This window comes from Zosterops lateralis (assembly GCF_965231275.1).
Source record: "Zosterops lateralis genome assembly, chromosome: 4".
NCBI classification, from domain to species: Eukaryota; Metazoa; Chordata; class Aves; order Passeriformes; family Zosteropidae; genus Zosterops; species Zosterops lateralis.
Genome location: NC_139765.1, coordinates 73796488 through 73808442, shown reverse-complemented (window position 1 = coordinate 73808442; position 11955 = coordinate 73796488). Strand labels below are relative to the sequence as shown.

General features: G+C 65.2%; 1 protein-coding gene across 1 annotated transcript in view; it reads right to left on the bottom strand.

Annotated features, from left to right (window-relative positions):
* Window positions 1-1152: 1152 nt before the first annotated feature.
* SBF1 (SET binding factor 1) overlaps window positions 1153-11955 on the bottom strand; it is a gene marked incomplete at its 5' end in the record, with an annotated part of 64280 nt that continues 53477 nt past the window's right edge. Inside the window, 17 exon segments of the mRNA XM_083859847.1 lie at window positions 1153-1833; window positions 1934-2065; window positions 2481-2568; window positions 2801-3012; window positions 3455-3565; window positions 3837-4067; window positions 4573-4703; window positions 4780-4906; window positions 5240-5425; window positions 5502-5603; window positions 6037-6213; window positions 6815-6999; window positions 7484-7561; window positions 8245-8340; window positions 9272-9409; window positions 10227-10423; window positions 10980-11187. Coding sequence (XP_083715973.1) covers window positions 1735-1833; window positions 1934-2065; window positions 2481-2568; window positions 2801-3012; window positions 3455-3565; window positions 3837-4067; window positions 4573-4703; window positions 4780-4906; window positions 5240-5425; window positions 5502-5603; window positions 6037-6213; window positions 6815-6999; window positions 7484-7561; window positions 8245-8340; window positions 9272-9409; window positions 10227-10423; window positions 10980-11187 — 2498 coding nt within the window. The 3' untranslated portion in view covers window positions 1153-1734.

Below are 11955 nucleotides of genomic sequence, written 5' to 3'. Positions count from 1 at the left end.
TTCCGTTAGTTTTCTCTTTATAGAATAACCTTTTCCTCTAGGCACAAATACAATACAAGGACTCTGCGTGTTTGACACAATGTACAGAAACTTCAATAATCTACAACTGCTGGGGTAAGTTACAAAACCTCCGTGTTACACCTGCACAGCCAGGATGGAACAGAGGAACGGGGCGACTGTACAAAGAGCTCTGCACTGAAATAAAACGCTGGACTTTAAAAACGAGACGGGTGGAGGGGCTGGGGGTGTCAGTCCTGGGGGTGCTGGGGGGGCCCTGGGTGGGGCCTCAGTGGCCCCACGGTGCCCTCGGGGGTCCCCCCAGGTCACACAGTGCGGGGCTGGGGGGGCTGCAGGAGCTGATTCTGTACCGAGAGCCCCCCCAGCACTGAGGGGCAGCAGCAGCGGGGGGACAGCGGGGCAGGGACAGGGACAGGGACAGGAGCTGCTCCCCTGCACCCCCGGGCTGGGCACAGGCAGAGCACAAAGGGACACCCGGGGGGGGTTTGGGAGGGAGGAGAGCCCTGAGGGGGTGGGGGTATGACCTGTGCAAAGGAGACCCTGCAGAGAGCGGGTGGCACCTGCAGGGCCACTGTCCCGGCCCTGTCCCAGCCCCGTGTGGTGCAGCCAGAGGGGACCCTCATCCCAGGGCTGGTCTGGTCCCCACCCCCCCGGAGGGGACAGGGGCACCCAGGAGGGGACAGGGACCCCCCAGGAGGGGACAGGGACCCCCCAGGAGGGGACAGGGGCACCCAGGAGGCTGCTGCCTTTGGCACCTCCTGCAGGGAATGTGCCCCCCGGGACAGCCAGCCTGGAGGTAGAGACTGTCCCAGCCAGGACAGGGACCCCCAGGAGCCTCCTGCCCGCTGGGAGCAGAGTGGCCACGGCCACATCCCCCGGGGACACGGAGCCAGCGCCTGCAGCATCCCAGTAATCCCAGTATTCCTGTACCTGCCCAGCTGCTCCAGAGTGGGACACGACACGGGCTGGTCCCGGTGCTCTGCGCTGTCCCCTCCCTCTGCCACCCCCTGAGCTGCAGGGCTCTGTCCCCTCTGCCACCCCCTGAGCTGCAGGGCTCTGTCCCCTCTGCCACCCCCTGAGCTGCAGGGCTCTGTCCCCTCTGCCACCCCCTGAGCTGCAGGGCTGTGTCCCCTGTCACCCCCTGAGCTGCAGGGCTGTGTCCCCTCCCTCTGCCACCCCCTGAGCTGCAGGGCTCTGTCCCCTCTGCCATCCCCTGAGCTGCAGGGCTCTGTCCCCTCCCTGTGCCACCCCCTGAGCTGCAGGTCCCGGCTCCGGGATGGGAGCAGAGCCCAGGGCTCGTTTCCGAGCCGGGAGGGGCAGGGCGGGCTCCGGGGGGCTCGGGCAGACATGCGAGGGGGGCAGGACTCGGGGCAGGACTCGGGGGCAGCTCTGCCCGTGCCAGCAGTGCGGGGTGGGGGCGTGGGGCAGGACCCCTGCCCAGGGAGGGGAGCGGGGCCGGGGCACACGGAGGACACGGGTCACGACACGGCTCAGACGGGGCCGGGGGCGGGCCGGGCCCCCGCCCGCTTCAACGCGAGGAATCCCCCCCTGCGCCGCCCCGGGCCGGGACACGCCCGGCACTGCCCGGCGGGCCGGGAGGAAGGGCCGCTCCTCCTCTCCCTCATCCCGGGCTGGGCCCGGAGCCGGCGCTGCCGCTGCTCCCGCTGCGGGCCCGGCAGCCGTGCCATGCCTGGAATCGCGGCTCCTGGGCCGGGCTCACGCGTCCGACAGGCAGCTCTGGATGCGGTCGATCCACTGCTGGGCCAGCTGCACGTCCTGGGCGCAGAAATTGTAAACTCTTTTCGTCGTCTTCAGCTGCGGGCAGAGAGAGGCGGCGCTCAGGGCGGTGCCGGGGCAGAGCTCCGGAGCCCGGAGCCATCAGAGACCCCACGGCCCCGGCCTGGGGGACACTCACGTCGAAGAAAGCTTTCTCGTCCACCGTCTTGGGGGCCCCCATGGTGGGCGTCCCCGGCGTGATGGACTCCACCTCGGCCAGGTCGATCACCCCCTTGCACTCCGTGTCCATCCGGCTGTCGTAGTACCGCAGCTGGCAGAGAGAGAGAGAGAAGAGCGCTCAGGGACGGGCAGGGCGGGGCAGGGCGGGGCAGGGCGGGGCGGGGCGGGGCGGGGCAGGGCGGGGCAGGGCAGGGCAGGGCAGGGCAGGGCAGGGCGGGGCGGGGCGGGGCAGGGCGGGGCAGGGCAGGGCAGGGCAGGGCAGGGCGGGGCGGGGCAGGGCAGGGCGGGGCAGGGCAGGGCGGGGCGGGGCAGGGTGGGGCAGGGCAGGGCGGGGCAGGGCAGGGTGGGGCGGGGCAGGGCGGGGCAGGGCAGGGTGGGGCAGGGCAGGGCGGGGCAGGGCAGGGCGGGGCAGGGCGGGGCAGGGCGGGGCGGGGCGGGGAGGGATGGGATGGGGATGGAGGGATGGGGATGGAGGGCCAGGACACACCCCGGGGCCCAGCCGGTACCTGATGTTTGGTTTTATCCAGCACAAACCACCGAGACTTCCAGGGTTTCATGAAGGCGCCTTTCTTGTACAGAGACCCCTCGTAGGATCTACGGGGTAGAACAGCAGGGTCAGGGATGGGAACCCACCGGGATCCACGTCCTGCCCCCGCGGGAGGGGCACTCCCGGCCCACTCCCAGCCCATTCCCGGCCCATTCCCGGCCCACTCCCGGCCCATTCCCAGCCCATTCCCAGCCCATTCCCGGCCCATTCCCGGCCCATTCCCGGCCCACTCCCGGCCCATTCCCGGCCCATTCCCGGCCCATTCCCGGCCCCGCCTGCCTGTTCTCGCTCTCCGACATCTGGAACTGGCTGTAGAGGGTGGAGGTGCTGCGGCGGCCGCCCGGCTTCCCGCTGGACGGGGTGGAGGTGCTGCTGGTGTCGCTGTCCAGGCTGAGGTTGAGCGTGGAGCCCACCCCGCTCTCCTGCAGGTACACGCCCAGCGAGCGCCGCTGGTGCGACAGCCCCGACGACATCAGCAGGGAGCTGGGGGTCTGCGGGACGGGACAGTGAGGGGCTGGGATGGGCACCGGCAGCACCCAGAGCCAGCAGCACAGCCAGAACCAGAAACAGCACCCAGAGCCAGCGCCACAGCCACCATGAGAACCAGAACCAGCAACAGCACCCAGAGCCAGCACAACCACTGTCTAAACCAGCACCAAGACCCAGAACCAGCACCACAACCATGAGAATCAGCACCAGCAGCAGCACCCAGAGCCAGCAGCACAGCCAGAACCAGAAAGCACTCAGAGCCAGCGCCACAGCCACCATCAGAGCCAGAATCAGAACCAGCACCAAGACCCAGAGCCAGCACCAGAGCCATTATCAGAAGCAGCAGCCTGCCACACTCTGTCACACCTCTGTCACAATCCTGTCCCAGCCCCTGCCACACCCTGTCACACACAGTCACAGCCCCTGTCACCCCCTGTCACTTACCCTGCTGCCCTCTTGCCGCCCCTCGGTGCGCTGGGACGCCTTCACCTTGTCCCACGTGTCCTTCCAGCGCTCCGGGACCTGCCCCAGCTCCATCTCCAGGTTGTGCAGCTCCTGTGGGGGGAATTCTGTCATCAGCCCCGGAGGGGACAAAACCCCCGGGGCCACTGTCCCTGCCCCTGCCTTAGGGCCACAGTCCTTTTCCCAGGGCCACTGTCTCTGTCCTGGGCCTGTTGTCCCTGTCCCTGCCCTAGGACCACTGTCTCTGTCCCGGGGCCACTGTCCCTGTCCCGCTGTCCCTGTCCCAGGGCTGCTGTCCCTGTCCCTGTCCCGCTGTCCCTGTCCCCGTCCCGGGCGCCACCCCCGGTGTCACCAGTGATGGCACCTCGAGCAGTTTGGAGATGGCGTCGGGCTCCACGCGGCTGCGGTTGTCGTAGCAGGGCCAGATGATCCTGCGCTTGCTCTGCGGGGCCGCCGTGTCCTGCCGATCCCCCTCCTCGGGCTCGGGCTGCCCCTGCGCCAGCTCCCAGTCGTAGGAGGGGCCCTCGGACAGCGTCTCCTCTGTGTAATAATCCCACACCTTCAGGTTGGAGATGTTGCTGTACGGCCTCAGCACCTGTGGGAGGGGCAGGGGAGGCTCAGGAAGGGCAGTGGGGCAGGGCTGGACGTTCCCAGCCAGACCAGGGGACAGCTGTGTGCCCACGTGGAGTGTTGGGACTGTCCAGCCTGGAGAGGAGAAGGGTCCAGGGAGAGCTTCCAGCACATTCCAGGGCCCAAAGGGGCTCCAGGAGAGCTGCAGAGGGACTGGGGACAGGGACAGGACACAGGGAATGGATCCCACTGCCACAGGGCAGGGCTGGATGGGAGATTGGGAACTGGGAATTCCTGTCTGGGCTGGAATTGGCAGAGCAGCTGTGGCTGCCCCTGGATCCCTGGCAGTGGCCAAGGCCAGGCTGGACACTGGGGCTGGGCTGGGGACAGTGGGAGGTGTCCCTGCCATGGCAGGGGTGGCACTGGATGATCCCTGAGGTCCCTTCCCAGTGGACACATCCCAGCTCCAGCAGCTCCTGCAGGAGGATCCAGGGCACTCCCAGCCCCCTCCAGGTGCCCCCAGCTCTCACCTCCCCGTCCTCAGGTGCGTACAGGTAGTTGAAGAAGACGGGAGCTTTCTTGTTGAGGCGGTCGATGTAATCCCAGATGGATTTGGAGACCTGCTGGCCCTTCCTCTCGCCCTTCTCCTCGTACAGGAGCCCTGGGGGACAGAGGGGACACGAGGTGTGACAGGGCCACGGGCAGGAGCCCCCCCTGGCCCCGCACGCCGCCCTCACCCAGCTCGATGCGCTCGTAGTCCGAGTCCAGCAGGAATGTCCGGAAGCGGTTGGAAATGTAGTGGTAGCTGAGGAACTTCAGGTAGTACTGGCTGAACTCGAACTCCATGGGGAACTGCAGGTGGATCTGCGGGAGCAGCAACGGGAGAGCCCCAGGATGGCCGAGGATCCACGGACACGGGCTGGCCTGGGACCTCCAACCCGCCCCGGGGGCACCCCCAGGGCCTGGGGTCCTGCTGCAGCCTCGGGGGTCCCACTGGGCACTTGGGAGTCCCACTGGGTGCTCAAGGTGTACTTGGGGGTCCCAGGGGACACTTGGGGGTGGACACAGTGGGCACTTAGGGGTCCTGCTGGGTGCTGGAGTTCCCACTGGACACTCATGGACTTGGGGACACTTGGGGAGCTCTCAGGGGTCCCACTGGTCACTCGGGGGTCCCCTGGCACAGGTGGCAGGGCTCACCTGGTGCACACAGTCCAGGAACTGGAGGAAGATGGGGGCGAAGCCGCTGCTCTGCCCCGCCAGGGTCTGGGCGCCGCGGTGGCTGAAGCGGTGGCCGAAGGACAGCCACTCCTTCTCCACCAGCAGCCTGAAGCCCTCCAGCGTCCGGTAGTAGGGGTCGGACAGGAGCTGCACCAGGGACACCACCTGCGGGGGGACAGGGGGCTCCAGGGGCTGTGGGGACACGGCCACGGGGCTGCCCTGGCTGGTGCCGGGCTCTCACCTGGGTGGTGATGTCCCAGCCGTCCTCCAGGCTGACCAGCACGGACGAGCCCGTGTCCAGCAGCTCCACCACCAGCACCGAGATCTGCAGGATCTTGTGGATCTGCCAAGGGCAGGGCTGGCAGTCAGGAGGGCACAGGGAATTCCTGGGGGGCTGTGGGGGCAGTGTCCCCTTCTCCAGAGTGAGGCCACGCTGGGGGACACAGGGGCCACCACCCTGTGCTGGGACATGGCAGCAGCAGGGACAGGGGACACGGCCCCTCACCCCCTCCAGAGTGGGACCCCTCCCACAGCTCCACACTGGAGCAGTCCCCCTGGGCCACTGCCCTGCCCCAGCCCCTCCAGAGCACCCAACACTGTGGACATTCCCAGCCAGCAGCTCCATCCAGCACCACAGAGCTGAGCTCTGGCCTGTCCCCCCCTTGTCCCTCACCCCCCGCAGTGTCCCCAGGGTGTCCCAGGGCTGCTCTGCACATGGCTCTGGGGAAGGGCAGGGCAGGGCAGGGCAGGGCAGGGCCAGGCTGTGGGGGGCTGACCTGGGACAGCCACTCTGACTCCTCCAGGGAGCGCAGGTAGGCCACGCTGGGGTCGCTGGAGGGGCAGCCGGGCACACAGGCCTTCATCAGCTTCTTGAAGCTGGCCTTGACCTGGCGCACGTCGAACACCTCGATGGGCACCACCTCCCAGTGCTGCAGCGGGTCCGGCTTCACGCCCTGCAGGGGGACAGACCTGGGCTGGGCTGGGCTGGGCTGGGCTCAGCCACCCTCAGCACCAGGGAATTCTTCCCATTGGAAAAGCCCTCGGAGACTCTGGAGTCCAATCATAGCCAGCACTGCCATGTCCCCAAGTGCCACATCTACAGGGGTTTTAAATCCCAACAGGGATGGGCACTCCAAACCTCCCTGGGCAGTTCAAATCTCTGAGCCCCCTTTCCATGGGGAAATTCCTCAAAATCCACCCTGAGCCTCCTCAGCCCAGCCTGAGGCCGTTCCCTCTCCTCCTGTCCCTGTTCCCTGGGAGCAGATCCCAAATCCCCCCCAGTTGTTTCCTCCTTGTGCAGAGCCACAAGGTCCCCCCTGAGCCTCCTTTTCTCCAGGCTCAGCCCCTTCACAGCTCCCTCAGCCCCTCCTGGGGCTCCAGACCCTTCCCCAGCTCCCTCAGCCCCTCCTGGGGCTCCAGACCCTTCCCCGGCTCCCTCAGCCCCTCCTGGGGCTCCAGACCCTTCCCCAGCTCCCTCAGCCCCTCCTGGGGCTCCAGACCCTTCCCCAGCTCCCTCAGCCCCTCCCCGGCGGTGGCCGTGCCGGGGTGTGTCACCTTCAGCTGTGACTTGTCCCCGATGATGTAGAGGGAGGCTCGGTGCTGCCGCAGGAAGGAGGGCTCGGCGGGGGTCCCGTTGTGCTGCGTCCCCAGCAGGTCCTTCCCGGCCAGGCGGGACCCGATCTCCACGTTGAGGGCGTAGCTGCTCATGCGGCCGCTGGCCCGGATGCTGCCCCACTTCCCTGCGGGATCGGGGCGGGATCAGGGCGGCCCCACGTTCCCAGCCCGGGGGGGCTGAGCTGTCCCCGCAGCCCGGCCCGGGGGGCACATGCCAGGGAGGTGCTGGGCACCACCAGGTTTGCTTTGGCTGCTTCTCCCTCTGGGCGCTGCAGGAATTCCTGCCTGCTGCATCCTGACCCCGGCGGCTCCGTGGCTCCTCACTGGCACTGTCACAGCCCATTCCAGCACCACAGGGACCTGCCACCTGCACCACGGCCCTGCCACCTTTGTCACAGCCCTGCCACCAGCTGCACGCCCGCCCCGGCACCGCAGAGGCCGAGGAGCCCAAAGCAAACCTGGCAAGGCTGCCCGGTACTTACCGTGCCCGTGGAGCACAGGGGGGCTGGGGGTTACTGGGGTTACTGGGCATTAGTGGTGAGGGCAGGGAGGGAGGCGGTGAGTGAGTGGGTGAGTGTGGGGTCAGTGGTCAGTCACAGGCGGCCGTACCTCGGGGCGTCTCGCGGCCCTTCGGCGACGCGCACTTGGGGGAGGACAGGGTGATGACCCTGGCTCTGTGACCCAGCCCTGGGGGCACAGGAGGGAAGCGGCCTCAGCCAGGGACATGGAGCCATGGACACGGGAGGGGATAGGATGGGATGGAGGTGATGGCGCCGGGGCTGAGCCCTCCCGCCCTCCCTGTGGCTTGGGAGCACCTGCTCTTCCCAGGGGATCATCACCTGCCCTTCCTAAGGATCATCACCTCCTCTTCCCAGGGAGCACCTGCTCTTCCCAGGGGATCATCCCTTGCTCTTCACAAGGAATGATCACCTGCTCTTTCCAGGGAATCACCTGCTCTTCTCAGAGAATCACCTGCTCTTCTTCCCCAGGAACCATCCCCTGCTCTTCCTAGGGAATGGTCACCTGCTCCTCCCAAGGAATTATCTGCTCTTCCCAGGGGATCAACCCCTGCTCTTCCCAGGGATGACCTTGCTCTTCCTAGGGTATGATCACCTGCTCTTCCCAGGGGATCATCCCTTGCTCTTCCCAGGGAATCACCACCTGCTCTTCCTAGGGAATGATCACTTGCTTTTCCCAGGGAATCACCTGCTCTTCCCAAGGAATCTTCACCTGCTCTTTCCAGGGAATGGTCACCTGCTCTTCCCAGGGGATGACCTGCTCCCCCCAGAGAAGCATCTACTCTACGAGAGCTGCTCAGGGCTGGGGGTCTCAGCGAGGCCCCCCAGGCAGTGCCCCCAGCCCGTCCTCACCTCCACGGCTCAAAGTCCCAGGCCCTTCGTCCTTCCCTCCCATCACCTGCTTCATGAGCGATCCCAGCTTAGGCTGCTGCCTCTTGTCGGAGAAATCTGCAGCACCAAGAGAAGGTCAGGCTCCCGAGGCCCCCTCGGGGCTCCCCAGGCCCCCCTGGAGCCGGGGCAGGGGCAGGAGGAAGCAGCAGCAAGCGGAACCCCGGGGAAGCAGAGCCAGCGCGGGAAGCACCGTCCAGATGGAGCCACAGAAAACCAGGGGCAGCCTGAGGGGAGGGGGCTCGGCCCCCAGCCCACCGTGGGGTCACCCTGTGCCAGCCCTGCCAGGTCACCCGGGCCACCCTGAGCCCCCTGCTGCAGGCCCCCCACAGTGGGCTGGGATTCACAAGGATCCACAGTGTCCAGCCTTCAGGATCAGGGAGCCCCTCTGGGCTCCCCAGAGCCCCCAGCCCCTGATGTGTCCACAGTGATGGTGGGTGGGATGATGGGACAGCATGGATGGCACTGGGACAGGATGGATGGCACTGGGACAACACAGATGGCACCAGAGTGTGGCAGGGTGTGATGGAGCTCTGCCCTGCAGGGAAGGGCCAGTTGGGATGGGACAGTTGGGATGGACCTGCAGGGAAGGGACAGTTGGGATGGGACAGTTGGGAAGGGACAGCTGGGCACAGACTTACCGGGAGTCCCCAGACTGACCCCGGCACTGTGCATGGGGGACAGGCAGTGCTGAGATCCTGGTGGGAAGGGTCTGATCCCACCACAAAGTGCCCAGATCCCAGCACAGGCTTTGGCTCCCAGTGCTCCAGGGACACTGGAGTTCCCAAAACCCCCAGTGCTCCAGGGACACCAGATCTCCCCAAACCCATCCCCACCCACAGCCAGGGAGACCCAGCTGGAGCTGGGAGCTCTGGGGAGGCTGTGCTGCCTCCTGGGGTGTGGGAGTCCAAGAGCAGCTCCCCTGGGATGCACAGCAGGACCCAGGGCTGGCAGGAGCCCACCCGTGCCCCCTCCCCTGTGCCCCCCTCACCTGCACTGCTCATGTGGGCCGAGGTGAAGCCGCTGAGGGTGTTGCGCCCGCCGGCGTCCGAGTAGTGGGGCATGGAATTGATGACAGCCTGCAGGTACTTCTCCTGCTCCAGGCTCGTGGAGTCTGCCTGTGAGGGGCCTGCAGGGGACACCCCAAATGTCACCTGGATACCCCCGTGTTGTCACCACCCAGAACCAGGAGATGTCTGAGGGTAACCACTCAGAGCTGGGAGACCCCTGAGTGTCAGCACCTGGAGCTGGGAGACCCCCAGGTATCACTGCACCAAGCTGGGGAGACCCCTGAATGTCACCTCCCAGAGCTGGGGAGACCCCCAAGTGTCAGCACCTGGAGCTGGGAGACCCCCAGGTATCACTGCACCAAGCTGGGGAGACCCCTGAGTGTCACCTCCCAGAGCTGGGGAGACCCCCAAGTGTCACCTCCCAGAGCCAGGGGACTCCCAAAGACCACCACGCAGAGCTGGAGACCCCAGTGTGTCACTGCCTGGACCCTGGAGACCCCCAAGTATCACTGCCCAGAGCCAGGGAGACCCCTGAGTGTCACCACCCCAGAGACAGGGGACATCTCAGTGTCATCACCCAGAGCCAGAGACCCCAAAAGTGCCACCACCCTGAGCCAGGGGACCCCTTCACTGCCCGAAGCCAGAGGACCCCAGATGTCACTGTCAAGAGCCAGGGGACACCCGAGTGTCACTGCCTGAAGCCAGAGGACCCCAGGTGTCAAGAGCCAAGGGACCTCTGAGTGTCACTGTTGGGAGCCAGGGGACCCCTGAGTGTCACTGCCTGGTGCCAGAGGACACCAAATGTCACTATCAGGATCCAGGGCACCCCTGAGTGTCACCACCCAGAGCCAGAGTCCCCTGAGTGTCACTGCCGGTCCCCGGGGCGATCCCCCAGCCCCAGCCCCAGCCCCAGCCGGGGCAGCACAGCACACTCACCCGGGCTGGGGGCGTTCTGGGACTTGAAGAGGCCGACGACGCCCTTGCCGTGGAGGCCCCCGGAGCGCAGCAGCACGGCCTTGGTGCGGGAGTTCCTCCAGCACACCACCGGGAACCGGCTCTGCCGGTAGCAGCGCGAGATGCGCTGGATGGTGTTGTCCTGGATGCTCTGCGGCACGATCAGCAGCCCGGGGTAGCTGCGGACACAAACCTCCATTTGTGACTTCATAAGGGCGTTAATTAATCCTGAGTGGTGCCCGCTAATTCGCCTTCTCCACATGCCTGATGGATTGTTCCTCGGTTCATTAAATTAGAACTCTGAGTTGGGTAAAACCACCCCTGACAAGGTGCACTGAGCAAAGCCCCAGGGAGTTAAACTGGACACCTGGGAGCTGGAATTTATGGCCCCTCAAGGACACAGTGGAGTGACCAGGACTCATGGTCATCCAAGGACACGATCGTGTGACCGAAACTCATGGCTAGGATTCATTTGGCAAGGACAAAGAGATGCTGGACCTGCTGGCACTGCTGGAGGGTTCTGTTGACCTCAGTGGATCTGGGTGACACCGGGATCTGCTGGGACCCACAGAGATCCACTGGGATCCGCACAGATTTGGTTGGCCAAGGACAAAGAGATGTTGGACTCACTGGCACCGCTGGAGGGTTCTACTGATCCTGGTGGTTCCGGATGTCCCAGTGACACCAAGATCTGCTGGAATCCCCTGGGATCCACAGGGATCCACAGCAGCTCACCTGCGGCAGATGGCGTACATGCGGTTGACGGTGGAGATGCGGAAGGGCTCGTTCTTGGAGCGGGTCAGGCTGCTGCTCAGCGTGCCCAGCCCCAGGCGCTGGTAGTCCCGGCAGCAGGCGCGCTCCACCACGTGCGTCATGGTCATCTTCTCCGACGGCCTCATGGTGCTGCTGGGGGTCAGCGTGCTCCTGTCCAGCTCCTCGGACACTGCGGGGACACGGCGGGGCTGGGGACACCTCGGGGCATGCACACGGTGCCCCAGAGCAGAAGGGGATGGAGCAATGTCTGACCCCGCTGCTGTCACCTGTCACCATCCCCAGCCAGCCCAGAGCTCCCTCTGTGTGGGGTCACTGCCTGCCCCCACCAGCAGCCAAGGGCTGGGGCAGCACCCAGGAGATGCTCTGTCCTGGGTTGTGGTGTAGGATGTGCACACAGTATTTATTCCATCCCCATCCCCATGAGCTGTTGGAACCAGGTGGGGCAGTGTTTTCCCAGGCCCCTCCTTTGGGCTCTTCTGCTCATGGCCCATCAATGCCTTGCCCAGGACTCACAGGGAACTCCCTCCAGGAGCTCTCTCTGTTTAATGGGCCATCAAGGAGCCACTGCACGACTCCTCATCCCATTGGGAGATGCTCCCAATGCCCAGGGGGAGGAGCCAAGCATTCCCACCTGGAGAGAATCTGGGATTTGGGACAGGACAAGCAGCCCTGAGCCACTGGATTCCCAGAGGAGCAGAGCTCCCAGACCTTTCTGTGGGATCACTGCTTCAGGAAGAGCCCCTCACCTGGACTGCTCCCCCCACCCTGCTCAGGGTGTGTTCTGACTCTGTGGTCTTTTGTATTGAATTTTATTTTACTTTATTTTATTTTATTATATTTTTTATTATTTTATTTTGTTTTGTTTTATTTTATTTTATTTTATTTTATTTTATTTTTATTTTTTTTATTTTACTTTATTTTATTTTCCTTTCTTCTT